Consider the following 18,384-nt stretch of genomic DNA (forward strand, 5'->3'; position numbering starts at 1 on the left):
CACAGAATGACGTCATTGTGTCATGGCGACCTTCGTCCGAGTTCCCAGGGAATGTGTGAGAACCCTCAACCTCATAATATTCATTTTAATATTTTTTGGGCAAAAAACAATTAAGTTTATCAGTTTGAATATTAAATATGTTGTCTTTGTAGTGTATTCAATTGAAAATGGGTTGAAAAGGATTTTCAGATTGTTGTATTTTGTTTTTATTTACATTTTACACAATTTCTCAACTTCAACCGAATCCAGTTTGCAAGTACAACAATTTTCTCCAAACATCAAACAAACCCCCTCTCGCTCTGCCAAAATAGAATCTAACGCAACCCTATTTTGATATGCCATTAGTGAAGTGGCAGTCAGTTGCGAATGTATAGCACTAAAGCCATCCCTTGTAAAATGTCTGAACTGTTGTACATTGTCCATCCATTTTCTATACCGCTTGTCCCCACGCGGGTGTGCTGGAGCCTATCCCAGCAGTCATCGTGCAATAGGCGTAGGACTGTATCTGATCACACAAGTTTACATCTGAGTCTTAGGTACTGTTAGGATACGGATTTTAGCTATTGATCTGACTCCAAATTGCGATCAACACTTAGCACAAGTTTCTATGTCCCAATCCACACACTGGCGCACCTAACAATTTTGCGACTTCGTTCTGTCAAAGAGAAGACCAGTAGATCAATCAGACCAAATGTACCAATTATTTATTCCTGACAAAGCACACTAATACAGGCCTGGGTCCCGGGTCCCTCACACTAAAACCCGTGCGTTTTTGTGACCACCAAAAGACGACACATTATTCCGGGTTGCCCAGTTTTAAAGAAACACAATATGAATATTAAAGCATGCAAAATATTGTGTGATTATTGGTCGATGGCCATCTCCTTCCCGTCGAGGTGTCATCACTGTGGTCAGGGGTTTGGGTTTTTTCCTCTCGAAGCCCGACCACCTGGACGTGGTGTTGTTCTTTGTTCTCGTTCCTCACCGACCTTGAGGTGTTATCATCCGGTACTCACTTCGTCCCGTACCATCCCGTACTCCCTGTCTGGGCCTGTTTTATAACACTTCGCAGAAAACAAGTTCATGCAGTGTGCCTGCACATTCCTCACCCCCCACCAATCCACACGAGCACTCCAATACTAGATATTATATTGATATGATTATATGTTTCACACAACTTTAAAAAATATGTTTGCAAACTGCTGAAAGCATATTTCCCTTTAGTACCGTATTTTCCGGACTAAAAGTCTACTATTATTCGGAACACTACTATAAGTCGCTCCATAGTACAAGTCGCATCAGCCATAAAATGCTCAATAAAGGGAAAAAAGACCTAAGTCTCACCGGAGTATAAGTCGCATTTTGGGGGAAATTTATTTGACAAAATAAACACAAACAAGGAGCTGAGAATGGGCCTGACATAACTTTAACAGTTATCCAAATATCTATAACATAAATAACACCAGCGTAGGGTCTGACCATGGGTGCAAGGATTTCATCCCGATACCTAATGGCAGTCAGACTGCCGTTCTCTAGCCTGTAGAGGTCTGTTCGTCCCTCTATGGAAATGCCTCCCCAGACCATCACTGACCCACCACCGAACCGGTCATGCTGAATTTTGTTGCAGGCAGCATAGCGCTCTCCTTGGCTTCTCCAGACTCTTTCACGTCTATCACAGGTGCTCAGGGTAAACTTGCTCTCATCTGTGAAAAGCACAGGGCGCCAGTGGCGGACTTGCCAATTCTGGTGTTCTATGGCAAATGCCAATCGACCTTCATGGTGCTGAGTAGTGAGCATAGGGCAAACTACAGGACATCGTGCCCTGAGGTCACCCTCGTGAAGTCTGTTTCTGACTGTTTGGGCAAAAACATTCACACCAGTAGCCTGCTGAAGGTCATTCTGTAGGGCTCGGGCAGTGCTCAACCTGTTCCTCCTTGCACAAAGCAGCGGATATCAGTCCTTCTGATGTGATGAGGACCGTCTACGGCCCTGTGTAGCTCCTAGAGTAACTGCCTGTCTCCTGGAATCTCCTCCATACTCTGGAGATTGTACTGGGAGACACATCAAATCTTCTTGCAACAGCACGCATGGATGTGTCATCCTGGAGGAGTTGGACAATCTGCGCAACTTCAGGAGGGTTAAGAAATTGCCTCATGCTTCCAGTCGTGATAATGACTCTTGCTAAAGCCAACACTTGTGGAAAAACAAAAAAGATCAAGAGGGAGGAGCTTGAAATGGCCTCCACCTGCAAAACCAGTCCTGTTTTGGGGACCATCTCGTTGTTGCCCCTCTGTTGGGTCTGAATATGATCAGACATTAAATCACATGCTGGAACGAAGAGGAGAAGACAACCAGGATGAGTTTACTCGCGAGGAGAACGATAGAGAAAGGAAGCTCAGTTACAATCTCCACCAGTTCTGAGTTCCTCCTCCACGTGCTCCTCTTTTTAATGTCTTGGTTGCCCTGGTTACAGAGGCGTTGCTACACTAAAGGGAGGGGAGATAGTGCCTGTAGCAACGCTGATTAGCTAAGGAATGTAGTGTAGTGTGATCTAGCACTTGTCGGCCCTCGACCCCCGCATTGGGACTGCAGAGTCTGCTTTCTTCCCCCAACCAGTTGTCCTCTCCATGAGTGGCCGACTCCTCCTCGACTGTGATCAGATAACTTGAAGCACGTTGAATGTTGCTTACCTGTGGAACAATGCAACTAAACCCTTGCTAAGTTCATCTTCTTAGTAAACTAACACAACACATAATAATAATAATATCTAGCCCTACTTAAACATTTCAACACATATTAAGTAAATGTAAGGTAACTGGTATACAGTTCCTTAAACGAACATTGAGTAAATATGGGATAACTTTAATGTGACTACTTCAAACTGTATATAACCAGTTTCTATCATCTACAATCTATGAATCAAAGCTACAGTTAACTAAAAGGAATGAAGTCCCTAAACAAAGAACATCTCGCAAGCAAAGAAGACCTGCTCATTGTCATTGAAGACTTCTTACAAAACAAACACAAAAGGACAGGAAGGAACCATAAAGCTGACGGGGATCAATAGACTTTCTTTAAACCAAATACAAAGTATTTAGTTTAAAGGAGAGTCGTAAACCCGTAAAAGACAAGGCCTCCTGGTCTGGCAGGCCAAGGCTTCCCCCGAGATTATTCCAACACCCTCTAGTGTACGTGTTGTTAATTCCATCAACACAAATGCAGCTGAAAGTGATTAACAACCCATTCTGCCACGTGCCTGACCAAAGCTTTATCAGAAAAGTGTAATTGAATTCATGCCAAACCCTGATAAAAAACTCTTCCTTTAATTTTTTTGAGCAGTGTATTATTCTGAACAATATTATAAGTCGCACCAGCCATAAAATTCATCATAAAGAAGAAAAAAAACGTATATGTCGCACAGGACTACAAGTCACATTTTTGGAGGAACTTAATTTGACAAAATCCAACATCAAGAACAGACATGAATAGGCAACAACTGGGTAAACGATACATTATGCTAACGTTACATAAACATAAACGAGGAACTGAAAACATGCCTCACATAACATATTAACACTTATTCAAATAACTATAAAATAAATAACAAGTTTATCAAACCATCTGTGTCACTCCAAATCATCAAATCCATCGAAATCTTTGTCCTTCGCGTCACTTTTAAACAACGCTGCTGCTGACTCCGGAAGTGCATACGGTGCTGACGTCACTCATCGTCAGTTGCAGTTCCAATTATTCCACAGGCTTATATAGTAACTATATATAAATTATATATCAAATAACTATAACATAAGTTTATTGAACCATCAGTGTCACTCCAAATCAATACATCCATTGAAATCTGTGTTACTTATAAACAACTCTGCTGACTCCGGAAGTATTTGCAGTGCTGATGTCAGACTTGCAGTTCCAATTATTCCACAGGCCCAGAGCGCCCTCATGTGGATTAGTAGTGTATGAGTCTTACTGGATATGTGGCATATACCCCATACCTCCTAATGGTTAGTTATGATGCTCTGAGAATGAATGCAGTATGAACCTGTATCTGGCAAAATCTATGTTTTCTGTTTTGACTTCTGCAGCAATAAATGGGATGGAGTTAAAAAGCGGTATCTGGCGTAATCTGTGTTTTCTGATTTGATTTCTGCAGCTATAAAGGAGATGGAGTTATAAATGACACCCGAGAGATTGTATGGGAGTGTCTGAAACCGGTACCAAAAGGGCTCAGAGTCAAGTGGGACAAGAATGTGAAGAAGTTTGAACTTTTGGAACAAATCACAGAGGTTCGTAAATGTTACCAGTTTTACAGACATTTTCCATGACCATTATGCAGATTTTACACGGTGTATGATTGGCCATAACCAGTTTACAATCAAATTGGGTCAGGTCGTGAGGCAATAAAGTTGTGATTCAACCTTCTATGTTGCTTTTGTTTAGCTCTTACTCTTCTCAGTTGAATAAAAAAAATATTTTTTGATTATTGTGCTTATAGTATCTTTTTGTAGAGCTTTTAAAAGTGTGTGATAGATGACGTAATATACATTTTTCAAAGCAGTTCTATGAGAAACTGTCTTGTCTCCAAATCTTCTGCAGGACATCTCCGTCTGCCGAACAGTCACGCCCTCAGCAGCTATGGGTATCATAGCGCCTCGAGACTTTGTTGATGTCATTTTAATTCGGCAATATGAAGACGGTACAATTTCATCGAATGGTGTGTAATAATCAATTGTGATTTATTTGATTTGTGACAGATAGATAGATAGATAGATAGATAGATAGATAGATAGATAGATAGATAGATAGATAGATAGATAGATAGATAGATAGATAGATAGATAGATAGATAGATAGATACTTTATTGATCCCGGGGGGGGGGGAATTTAATTAACCGCGAGAAGCCTACCACACACGATTGTGCCAGAAAAAAAACAAAAAACTAATGTGTTTTGTATTTTGAATGATTGTTTTTGCCATGAATTTTTTTTACTTAGCTTCCGTGACAATGCACTGGCAACAGGTCCAGGTTTTAGTCAGCCTTTTGCTCAATCTTAGATGGGATAGCCTCCATTCAGCTCTCTGTGATCCTGTACAGCATAAGTGTCAAACTCATGTTCCGGGGGCCATATACGCCCCACCGCATCATTTTATGTAGCCCGCGAAGACAAAATGTGCATCACATTGTCTTTGCTTTAAAAATTAGAGATATTACTAGCAATTTTTATTATCATTCACCTTTTCAAAATATTTTTAAAAAATTTAAGTCTCTGATTTCAAAGATAGTTATTCATCAGTTTGTTGTGTAGCCCATACTGTGTATAATGTAAGGCTTGACAGTCATAATGGCCCGCCAATGGAAACTATGGCTACGAAAGGGCCCGCAACAAAAATGAGTTTGACACCTCTGCTGTGCAGGATAAGATGGATGTAAAGGTGTCATGATACCAAAATTTCAATAGTCGGTACCAATACCAATGATTTACCACAATTCTCGATACTAATTCGGTACCACGGTAAAAAACAACAAAACAACAGAATCCACTTACTTTTAAAAATCTATAATTTATTTGAAAAAACTGCTTAAACCGTGTCGTAAACTTTATACGTTTAAAAAAGCAGCAGTGGCATGAAGCCTTCAAGTCATACATCTATTCAAACAAGCAAGATGGATAATAAATAGCAATATTCAACTATATACATTGAAAAAGAGCAGCAGTGGCATGGAACCGCTCAAACTTCTCAAGCATTTTTTGCGCGTTGGGTTGTTCGAATCTATAATTGGTCCGGTTGCATCTGCCTCGAATGAAAGATATTTTCACACACGACTCTTTGAGCAACCTGGCTTCTCAACAGGCCGGTGTGTTGGACTTCCACTCCCACTTCCTGAAGCCATTGTCATGAAAGACCGAAGGTTTTCTTCTTCTTCAGCGCCGCTGACTGCTGCTCCATGCTGCTCGCATGCGTGAACAGCCCCCTTCAGTTTTGTCAAGAATCGACACAGCTGTCCAAATGAAAAGTTAAATATTCGGAAGTCAGTACCACAAAAACATATTATTTGCGTGTTGGCAGAGATGGGGACTCGAGTCACTGTGACTTGGACTCGAGTCGACTCGAGTCGTTGTTTTGATGACTTGTGACTTGACTTGACAAAAAATAAAAAAAACTTGAGACTCAACTTGGACTTGGAAGTTAAAGACTCGGGACTTGACTTGAGACACGATGACTTGAATGCCTTAAGTGTTATTTAGTTTATGTTTTCAGTTTAAATATAAAATTAATTAAAAAAATAATATCGATAACACGGTAGGAGTGCAGGCTGAGTATGGCGTTGTCATGATTGGATCTCTACCCTGTCAATCAGTCGTGCCCTATCTACATACCTTTATGACAGGGGTGTCCAAACTTTTTGCAAGGAGGGCCAGATTTGATAAAGTGAAGGGGCCCGGGGGCCAGTAGTTTTTTCTGACATTTTTTTAACTACAATTTCATCCAAATAAACACTGTTATAAAACAAATTTCATTCTCCCAATTGTCTTTATTTTTTAAATGACAAAATAACCAAATATAAGCCACTCAGGCAGATGTGAACAACTCTAAAAACACAAATTCTGCCTTTCATTCATATCTGAAGAGTCCGATAACATTGAACAAACTGTATGAAATACCTTAAATTTACATGAGTTTAAAATTATTTTCGCCTCAGGAACATTTTAAACAGGAGTTATAAGTAATACATAAAATACGATAACATGAACAAACTGTATGAAATACCTTAAATTTACATGAGTTTAAAATTATTTTCGCCTCACGAACATTTCACACAAGGTTCACGCAGCCGGTTTGCGCGTACCCTTTTTACAACGGGTTTATTTCCGCATTTGACTTGCGCATGCTCCGCATAGCTGCTATGCCATAGCAGGACAGCTGGAGTCATGTTCTCGCTGTGAAATCACGCCGGGTCGCGCGAGATTACATTTCTGCGGCATAAATATAAAATAGCTTTGGTACGTGTGTATTAAAGCGCTGGTCAACAATGGCGGCGGGCCACATACTAAAGATTTTATCACAGAGGCTGCGGGCCTGATGAAATTTGACCACGGGCCGCAATTGGCCCGCGGGCCAGACTTTGGACATGCCTGGTTTATGACATCAAAAGACAGACAGCACAGTGCTGGATATGCAACTGAAACATTTCAGACAGCCAGACATCTTAAAACTTTGTCCGTCATTTGAAGTGCCATTCTGCCCAGTATTTGCAACTCAAACGTGTCAGACACTGTCGGCAGACGTTAATTTGTTTAGATTGAGCTGTCAATAAATCTTCGTATGGGGTAATTTTTGTTTGATTCCATGGTGTATTTTACTGAATGTCAGTAATTACAGTGCAAATCCAAATTATTGTCATATTTTATATTAAACAGGTTAGACACATTGGACAATGATGGTTACTTAAAATTACTTATATCTTGTCATTTCACATTACTAAAATCAGATTCTGCGGGTAAAATTGCAATAATAAGGTGACTTGACTTGACATAATCTGTGGCTTGACTTGAATTGCCCAAGAAAAAAATGACTTGGGACTTACTTGAGACTTTAAGGTTAAGACTTGAGACTTACCGTATTATCCGGACTGTATGGCGCACCTAAAAACCTAAAATTTTCTCAAAAGCCGACAGTGCGCCTTATAGTCCGGTGAGCCTTATATATGGATCATTTGATGAATTTGTTGATCCATACTGGTTGTACACAGTGCTCTGCCAAAATTGTCAGTACGTTTTAGTAAGACTCGTAAATTACAAGGTTGCATCGCTTACCAGCATTACGGCAACCGTGGTCAGGGGGTGTCACTGAATAGCTGTTGAACCCGTGAGAATATTTCATTTCAAAATAGGCTGCTCCGTTAATTTTTCGAGTAAATTTAGGGATCGATATGGAAGCAAAACATAGGTACGCAGTATCAATGTGTTAGATCGAACTTTAGTCAGTTCCGATCATTTAGTAGGTGCTCGTTTGAGAAACGCGATTGTTTACACTTTGCCGAGGCTCATGGGAGTCTGCGAGCTGAGGCTCATGGGAGTTTGTGGATGGCTAATGCTATAGTGATAGCTGCTATACGCACGAGGCTATTTCATGTCAAAATAGGCTGCTCTGTTAATGTTTCGAGTACATTTACGGATCGATACGGAAGGGAAACAGGTAAGCAGTACCAAGGTGTTAGATCGAACTTTAGTCAGTTCTGATCGTTTCATAGGATAGTTTGAGAAACGCGATTGTTTACAGAGGGCTCATTGGTTATTGGCTAGTCACTGGCCGCTAGTGGATGCATACCGCAACCCTAGTCAACCTCAGTTTGTTGCAGTATAGCTTCTATTTTACGCGCCTTATAATCCGGTGTGCCTTATATATGGACAAAGTTTTAAAATAGGCCATTCATTGAAGGTGCGCCTTATAATCCGGTGCGCCTTTTAGTCCGGAAAATACGGTACTTGACTTGCACGTGTGACTTGGTCCCACTCTGCGTGTTGGTATCGAATTGGTACCGAAAGTATCGGTTCTTTTGACAACACTAGCTAGATGGATGCACTCTTTTTTTGTTGTTGTTTGTTTTTTTAGTGAATGTATTAAATTTGATTAATCCTTTCATTGCGATTGGAGAAAGTGCTGTTCGATTGATATGGTTTACTTAAAACAAAAAAAAGGGAAAATTTACCTTCATTATACTTGATATACAATGAGACCTGGAAGGGCGTGATTGGGAGGAACGATCTGAACCCGAGCGGTGTTCTATCGTTGGACTTCTGTGCTCGACACGGATTTTCTATAATGAACACCGTGTTCAAGCATAAGCGTGTCCATGTGTGCACTTGGCACCAGGACACCCTAGGCCGCAGTTCGATGATCGACTTTGTAGTCGTGTCATTGGAACAGTGGAACAGCTCTACACCCTCGGCAGGATCCTCCAGGCTGCATGGGAGTTCGCCCAACCAGCCCACATGTGTTTTGTGGACTTGGAGAAGGCGTTCAACCGTGTCCCTCGGGAGATTCTGTGGAGGGTGCTTCGGGAGTAAGGGGTGCCGAGCCAACTGCTAAGGGCGGTTAGGTCCCTGTATCACCGATGCCAGAGTTTGGTCCGCATTTCCGGCAGTAAGTCGGATTCGTTCCCAGTGAGGGTTGGACTCTGCCAAGGCTGCCCTTGGTCACCGATTCTGTTCATAATTTTTATGGACAGAATTTCGAATTTAGGCGTAGTCGAGGCGGTCTGGGGACCTCAACATCGCGTCTCTGCTTTTTTGCAGACGACGTGGTGCTGTTGGCTTCTTCAGGCCGTGATCTCCAGCTCTCACTGGAGCGGTTCGCAGCCGAGTGTGAAGCGGTCGGGATGAGGGTCAGCACCTCCAAATCCGAGTCCATGGTCCTCGGTCGGAAAAAAGTGGAATGCCCTCTCCGGATCGGGGATGAGATCCTGCCCCAAGTGGAGAAGTTCAAGTATCTTGGGGTCTTGTTCACGAGTGAGGGCAGGATGGAGCGCGAGATCGACAGGCGGATTGGTGCAGCGTCGGCAGTAATGCGGACTCTGTACTGGTCAGTCGTGGTGACGAGAGAGCTGAGCCAAAAGACAAAGCTCTCGATTTACTGGTCGACCTATGCTCCTACTCTCACCTATGGTCACGAGCTATGGGTCGTGACCGAAAGAACGAGATCCAGGATACAAGCGGCCGAAATGAGTTTCCTCCGCAGGGTGTCCGGGCTCTCCCTTAGAGATAGGGTGAGGAGCTCGGTCATCCGAGCTATGGGTCGTGACCAAAAGAACGAGATCCAGGATACAAGCAGCCGAAATGAGTTTCCTCCGCAGGGTGTCCGGGCTCTCCCTTAGAGATAGGGTTAGGAGCTCGGTCATCTGAGAGAGACTTGGAGTGGAGCCGCTACTCCTCCACGTTGAGAGGAGCCAGATGAGGTTGCTCGGGCATCTCATCAGGATGCTTTCTGGACGCCTCCCTGGGAAGGTGTTCCGGGCATGTCCCACCGGTAGGAGACCCCGGGGACGACCCAGGATGCGCTGGAGAGACTATGTCTCTCGGCCGGCTTGGTAACGCCTTGGGATCCCCCGGGATGAGCTGGATGAAGTGGCTGGGGAGGGGGAAGTCTGGGAGTCCCTCCTCAAGCTGCTGCCCCCACGACCCGACCTTGGATAAGCAGAAGAAGATGGATGGATGGATGGATGGATGGATGGATATACTTGATTTGTTAGGTGACAGATTTTAATGTTACATAGTAAAACGCAATCCCTTCACCTTCATCTTCACCTCGTCCTGGGTCGTCCCCCGGGGTCTCTACCGGAGAGGGCCTACCACCCTTTTCCGACCGAGGACCATGGACTCGGATTTGGAGGTGCTGACCCTCATCTCCACCGCTTCACACTCGGCTGCGAACCGCTCCAGTGAGAGCTGGAGACCACGAACTGAAGAAGCCAACAGCACCACGTCATCTGCAAAAAGCAGTGACGCGATGCTGAGGTCCCCAAACCGGACCCCCTCTGCGCCTGCGCCTACAAATTCTGTCCGTAAAAATTATGAACAGAATCGGTGACAAAGGGCAGCCTTGGCGGAATCCAACCCTCACTGGGAACGAATCCGACTTACTGCCGGAAATGCGGACCAAACTCTGGCATCGGTCATACAGGGATCGAACCGCCCTTATCAGTTGGCTTTATTACTTATATCTTGTCTTTTCATGTTACTAAAATCAGATTCTGTGGGTAAAATTACAATAATAAGGTGACTTGACATAATCTGTGACTTGATTTACCCAAGAAAAAAATTACTTGGGACTTACTTGAGACTTTAGGTTAAGACTTGAGACTTACTTGAGACTTGCACATGTGTGACTTGGTCCCATCTCTGCTTATTGATACCTATACCAAGTACTTATGCCACTAGTACGTGTGAGAGATCGAATTTGATTGATCACAATGACAGACGCCAGCCGTCTGGCTTGCCGGGTTGCCCTCGTTTGCTTAGGTGCCCGCGGGAAAACCAAACCAACAAAACTAAGATGGCGGACCGGCGGCGAAGGAGGAAGCGCGCGTCCCAGGGTAGCGACGACGATGATGACGATAAAATGGAGGAGATTAAGAAGGCCTTAAAAGACCTGGCAAAGAAAATGGATGGAATGGTGGAAAATGTAGGAAAAATAAACGGTCTGGTTGAAGATGTGAGGAAACTAAACAACCTACTCGCACTGAAGGACGAGAAAATTGCGGAGTTGGAAAAGAGAGTTGACGAGTTGGAGCAATATACACGGAAAGAGGACATGATCATCAGCGGTCTGAAAACAACACACCGTACATACTCTGTTAGAGATCTTCCGACTCTAACTTATCGTGCAAGAACCACACAGAAGACAGGATGCCCTTTTGAACACTTGCAAGTGGAGAACCTGTTCGTCATTGTAAATACAACAATGTCCGAACAAATTCTGCAAGTGGAGAATTTGTTCGTTGCTGTAGACACAGCAATGTCCGAACAAAGTCTGCCGTTGCATTCATCCAAGACAGTATTTATTGAGAGAAGAAGGATGGGGGTGAGAGTGGCCAAGGTGGGGGTGACAATTTACATGTGTGGTGGCCAAGGTGGGGGTGAAACCCCTGGCCTCTGATCACATCATAGCAGGGGTTGTTTTACGATGTTGAGTAGACAGAACAACTTTGATTGCGTTGTCTACAGTTGGTCAATCAATGCAAAGGATCTTAGCACTTTGTTCTACTACTTTGTTAAGACAGGACAAGCTTAGGTTAATTATTACTGATTACATTCCAACATAATATGATCAACCTAATCTATTCAACCCTAACATACTCCGTCACCCGAGGAGAGAAAAATGATGCAGACTTGACTGAGGGAGAAAAGCAGTCGCTGGAGGAACAGGTGATTCAGTTCTTCAACAGAAACGACATCACCATTCATAAGGAGCATATCGTTGCCTGCCATACTCTTCCCAAAAGAAATGCAAAATCAGAGCGAACGATAATTCTGAGATTTGTAAACAGAAGACACAAAACGGAGCTATTGAAACAAGGAAGGAAACTGAAGAACACACAGGTGTACGAAGAGGAACGCCGAGATAGCCAAACGTGCGAGGGTTCTAAAGAAACAAAAGAAAATCTATTCAACATGGACAAGAGACTGTAAAATCTGGATACGCATAAATGGTTCACTTGGTGAGGAGGCGAGGGTCCTGCTTATCTGGGACCTCAAAGACCTGGAGAAATATGAAACTGCATAGCCGAATAGAACATCCTCTTGCTGCCCAGATGTATTATTTTTGTCACTGTTCGGTATCCTTCCGCCAATTGTTTTTTGAATTCCTCTAAACAGTTCTATCCTACTGTCGCTGGACTCATCTTGGAAGTACCGTAATTTTCGGACTATAAATCGCTCCGGAATATGTCGCACCAGCCATAAAATGCACAATAAAGTGAAGAAAAAAAAACGTATATAGGTTGTTAGAGATGTTCCGACTCTAACTTACTGTGCAAGAACAACACAGGAGACAGTATGCCCTTTGAACACTTGCACGTGGAGAATTTGCCTAATCTATTCAACCCTAACATAGGTCGCACTGGAGTATAAGTCGCACTTTTGGGGCAAATGTATTTGTCAAAATCCAACACCAAAAACAAGACATAAACCAGCAACAACAGGCTAATCAATACGGTATGCTAACGTGACATATACGCAAACGAGGAGCTGAGAATGGGCCTGACGTAACATTCAGAGTTATTCAAGTAAGTATTACATAAATAACACGTTTATCAAACCATCTGTGTCACTCCAATTCATTAAATCCATCGATCGTGCTTTATGTAAACAATGCCGCGTATGCGCCACATATGCTGACGTCGGACCTGTTGTAAGTTGCATTTCTAATTGTTCCACAGACCCATATAACAATATATAAAGTATATTTCAAATAACTATCATATTACAACAATATTATCAAACTATCTGTGTGCGTGCGCTGCAGAGATCTAGTAATATAACTATATTGTAGCATTAACAAAGTACCAGGAAAGACTTGGGTTTATATAACAACAATATTATCAAACCATCTGTGTCACTCCAAATAATTAAATCCATCGATCAAATTCCTCCTCCTTTATGTCAACAACGCCGCGCGCGCGCGTCGCACAGATCTAGTATATAACTATATTGGAGCATTAACAAAGTATCAGGAAAGACGTGGGTTAATATAACAACAATATTATCAAACCATCTGTGTCACTCCAAATCATTAAATCCATCAATCAAATTGCTCTCCTTATGTCATCTCTGCGGCGCACGCGTCTTTTCCTGGTACTCTGTTAACGCTACAATATAGTTATATACTTACTTGCGGCCTTTCTGTCTTACTGACGCAAATGATATACCAATGTGTCAAACAGCCAGCTACTGGCAAGGAAGGCTTACTCGGTCAGATTTTTTTTTCTTTTTCCCCCTTCGGTAGCATTTGATTATATTGGCGTTCCTCATAAGTACCTGAAGCCTTTTAAGTAAGGAAATAAGTTAGATAAGCCTTGAAATAAGGTATTATCCTGATATCTGGTATCCACGTACCCAGTCCCTCACCCATCACTAGTAGTAATACAAGTAGTGAATGTTCAAATCATAGCTTGGGAGATACCAGAGCACATGACACTATTGTATTATGTGTGTGAACTGCAGTAAAGTCAAAGCGTGGATTGTATATGCATGTGTGTTTTGTGTCCTACCAAACAGCCACTAACGTGAGTCATCGGGGCTGCCCTGTTCAGTCAGGTTACGTGAGAGGGTTCAATCATCCGTGTGGCTGCATCTGTCTCCCCATGTCAGCGTAAGTGAATTAAGTACATGCTGGCCAGTAGGTAGTTCATCAGATGTCACTGCTTCTATCTCTGTTTTGCAAAAATTGCCTTTATTTTCATTCAATATGTCAGCTGTTGTTGCTTGCATTTCTCTGTCATGCTCCAATTGCTATCATCTTATGTACTTTCTCTCTTTGCAGAGAGCCCAACAAAACCCAAGTCCTCACTTTCTTCCAGACGGACCTTGGTGGCTTACTCCCTCGCTCTGTGGTCGACTCCTTTTTCCCTTCCAGCATGACAGAGTTTTACAGCAATCTGACCAAGGCTGTTAAAGATCTCAAAAACATTTGAATTTCCATCCATTTTGTATATCTTGTCACCATTAGGGTGACAGACGGGTGAGCTAGAGGCTATTGGCAACTGTCATGCAAGGCATGTTTGTACCATTGATTGATAGCCCGTCAATTGCAGGGATCATACTGTACAAAACACGCATTCACACTTGCATTCACACCCATGGACAAATAAGGCTTCTAATTTCTAATTGAACTCAAAAAGTATTGGAAGGCATAGGTCAATTTCTTTGCATTTGTTGTATACGAAAGACATTTGGCTCTCAAATATGAATGAGTCACAGGTTTAGAAGTTCATTTTTTATTTCATCGTATTTACAGGCACATCAAGATGTGTTAACCCATTAAGGCCTAAAAAGAATGGCAGAAGACGCCTCTAAAACCTAAGGGCAACTTTAGAAGCACTCCCAAAAACCTGAAATTGTACTGGAAATTCAACAATATTGTCAATGCCTACTATATAAGTGATATGTCAGCCCTGTCCTGTGAGGCGGACGTGCTACCCACTGCTCCACCAAGCCGCCCTGCAGCTTTCATATAAACCTTTATTTTTATTAACAGTCAATGTATATTTTTAAAATTCTACTAGGGAGACGAGTGTGTTTGAAACAGCCTTGATTTAATTAGACCTCCATTATGACTCGAAGCCTTCAAAATTGTCTTGGTCTTCATCCCCCTTCGCCACACACATATTTTTTAGCCACAAATCCCCATCTAATAGTTCTCCTGGTTCGAAGTCTTCAAGCGCGTCGTCACTTATTTTGAAATTCCTACGTCTACTGTGCTTGAAAATAATTCCAGGAAATTTTACGAGCAGACGGTGCTGTCACATGTTAATTCTGATGTATTTCATTGGCTATGAGATTGACAATTAGTCAAGGAAAACAAAAACGATGTATTTGCGGGTAGAACGTAACAGCACTCTAGTGGTTGAAATGTGGTAATGCGCCGGAGCTTAAATGTGTTAAGCAACACAGAAGAAAATGACATTATGCACAAGGTCATTCAATTTAACGCCGGCTAATGAAAAAAATAGCTAAAAAATAAAAAGTAAAGCCCCTCCATTGGGAGTAAATGAACACATTAAATGGCAATGTCATTCACCTTTCATAGACACGCGTTTTAGAAAAAGTACACAAAAAAACCCTCCAAACACTTTAACAATTTCAACAGGTCTTAAATATCATAACAGCATCCAAGTCTTTATTTGCTTAACAACTTGCTCATTGCACGGGTTACTCTCCTTTCTTGCTCTACCATAACGCAAAGACACCCACTGCCCACCCCGGATTTGCGCTTATTCGGTGGACAAGTCTCATCTTTGATGAAGACAATATTGGTTTATGATCCAAAACACACAAGCATGGTTATTGATTATTGTTTGTCATTAAAGATATCATCAAATTTTGAACTGGTTGAAAAAAAAAATCCGCAAGAAAAATGTTTGCGAATGTCTGGCGAACCTTTTTGCAAACTTGAACAAACCCTGTTGAAAAGTTAAAATTCGATCTCTGCACAAACACTGGCAAGACAATTAACCTATCAGGGCTGCCACTTTAACACATTAAATAATTAATTACACCACCAATTAACATGCCTTAAACATTAACGCAATTAATAATGATCGGCAAGTCAATGCACAAGCAGTTGAATTTTGGCTCTTTGAACACCCAAAGGCTCCAGTAACACGTTACCTCAGTCCTGCATGCCAAATCATAAGCAAATGCATTACTCAACACCTCCCCAATCCTCTCATGGTCATTATTTTTTAACAGCTTACTTTCCAAGTACTCACGTTCTATTCAGTTCATAGTCTTAATGGACTTCTAAAGATCTGTCTTTAAAAACAAAACTCCACTGGTTCAGAATCTTTGGCGTTTTCGACTGGATCCATGCCCTTGGCTTTGAAACTATTATCTTTTTCAAAGAGACATTGGAGAGGCAAATAAATCCAACTATGTTTTAAATGTACAGGCACAGAAATCTACATAAATGAACATTTGACAAAGACCAATGCGGATATTGCAAAGAAAGCACGTCACTTGAGAAGAATGGGAAAAATACAGAGTACATGGACCAGAAATTGTAAGATATACATCAAACTAAATGGATCACCAGAACAGGCCAAAATACTGATGGTGAGGAGTATTGAAGAACTGGAAAAGCTTGAATAAGTATCCTCAATAGAAAATCAACTGGAGTGGACTTGGAACTGAATGGAGGTAACAACACAAAACATAAACATAATGCTCAGGGACACTACTCAACCTACATCAAGCAACAATGGACATGTAACACAGTGGATACAAGAACATGAACAACTCCAACTAACGTTTGATTACAGTGAAAGCAGCACTCTAGACATAGATCAGGACATTGACACAGACAATTTCTTCTCCACCACAAACAACACGTTATTATTACAGCAATGATCAGTATAACACGGACATCTTAACAAAAGATAAACTATCTATTATCCATTTCAATAGCCGGAGTCTATATAGAAATTTTAGTAGCATTCGGGATTACTTAAACACATTCAAACAACCATTTAATATAATTACTATTTCTGAGACCTGGATTATGACTGAGAAGGGAATGCACTTTGAGATGGAAGGCTATGAATTCATACATAATAACAGACAAAGTAAAGGTGGGGGTGGTGTTGCAATTTATGTTGATTTGAATATGAAATTCAAGATTGTAGAGGCTATGACACAGGTGGTGGACAATCTTCTTGAATGTCTCACGATACAGATTTGTGTTAAAAAGAAAAAAGACATTATTATAAGCTGCGTCTATAGAGCTCCTGGTTCTAGCATTGAGACATTCACAGAATGGATAGAAAGTGTGATTATACAAAAAGGCAACAAAAATATTTTTATTTGCGGGGATTATAACATTGATCTATTAAATCCAAACAAGCATCAAAATATTGCTAATTTTTTTAATTTAATGCATAGCATGAGTCTCTTTCCTACAATCACTAGACCTACTAGAGTAACATCACAGAGTGCTACTCTGATAGATAACATATTCACCAATATAATAGAAAACAGGACAACAAGCGGGTTATTAATTACTGATAGATATTACTGACCACCTTCCAGTGTTCACAGTGTATGACAATAATTTCAAATCTGAAATTGGGGTGTATAAGCAACAAAGAATTAGGACAGATGAGACAATTGGTACTCTAAAACATGAATTAATGGAACAGAACTGGGATGCAATATATAAAGAAAAAGATGTAAATAATCCATACCATAAATTGATGACTACATTCACTTTATTATATAATAAGCATTGTCCAATCAAGGAATATAATAAAAAAACTAAATATAAGAACAGTCCATGGTTGACAAAAGGATTAGTAAATGCCTGTAAAAAGAAAAATTTACTCTATTGGAATTTCATAAAACAGAGAACAAAGTGCGCTGAAAATAGATATAAGAGATATAAGAATAAATTAACTAATATTATAAGATTAAGTAAGAAAGAATATTATAAAAAATAAATTAGGGGATAACAAAAATAATATTAAGGGGATATGGACTCTCCTAAATCACATTATTAGAGAAGGTACCGAACAACACAAATTACCTAAATATTTTGTTATAAATGATACTGAAAATTATAATATGGAAGAAGTGGCAAACAGTTTTAATCAGTTCTTTGTAAAAGTTGGGCCTCAAATAGCAAAAAACATACCGATTCCAGCGCCAGATGCAGGCAACAGAGATAAATTAATAGAAAGGAATCCTCACTCAATGTTTTTGAAGGCAGTTGATGAAAATGAAATTATTAACACTGTAAAACAATGCAAAAATAAAACATCTACCGACTGCAATGGGATTGGTATGATGTTAGTTAAGCAAATCATTGAGGGGATTTCAAAGCTACTTGTGTACATCTGTAACTTGTCATTTTTAACTGGTACATTCCCAAAGAAGATGAAAATTCCTAAGGTCATTCCTCTTTATAAAACTGGGAGCAAACACAACTTTACAGACTACAGACCTATCTCAATATTGCCACAACTCTCAAAAATATTGGAAAAGCTTTTTAACAGTAGAATGGATGGATTTTTGGAAGAATATCAATTATTTGCTGAGAACCAATATGGTTTTAGAGTAAACAGATCAACAGCACAGGGATTAATGGAATCAATCGAG

At 41.1% G+C, this 18,384-nt stretch overlaps 1 protein-coding gene and 1 pseudogene across 4 annotated transcripts in view; both read left to right on the forward strand.

Moving 5' to 3' along the window:
- stard5 (StAR related lipid transfer domain containing 5) overlaps positions 1-17,745 on the forward strand; it is a 30,579-nt gene extending 12,834 nt beyond the window's left edge. For 3 of the 4 annotated variants that reach the window (XM_085906932.1, XM_085906933.1, XM_085906934.1), the window contains 4 exons: positions 4,166-4,298; positions 4,609-4,726; positions 13,792-13,885; positions 14,057-17,745. In XM_085906932.1, coding sequence (XP_085763058.1) covers positions 4,166-4,298; positions 4,609-4,726; positions 13,792-13,885; positions 14,057-14,207 — 496 coding nt within the window. In that variant the 3' untranslated portion in view covers positions 14,208-17,745. Of the gene's footprint in view, positions 1-5; positions 56-4,165; positions 4,299-4,608; positions 4,727-13,791; positions 13,886-14,056 lie in introns of all 4 variants that reach the window. The other variant, XM_085906931.1, reaches the window with a different exon arrangement.
- LOC147058863 (uncharacterized) lies at positions 16,426-17,726 on the forward strand (annotated as a pseudogene).
- Positions 17,746-18,384: the final 639 nt, after the last annotated feature.

This window comes from Syngnathus leptorhynchus, chromosome 3 (assembly GCF_054491065.1).
Source record: "Syngnathus leptorhynchus isolate UIUO chromosome 3, UIUO_Slep, whole genome shotgun sequence".
In the NCBI taxonomy this organism is placed as follows: domain Eukaryota; kingdom Metazoa; phylum Chordata; class Actinopteri; order Syngnathiformes; family Syngnathidae; genus Syngnathus; species Syngnathus leptorhynchus.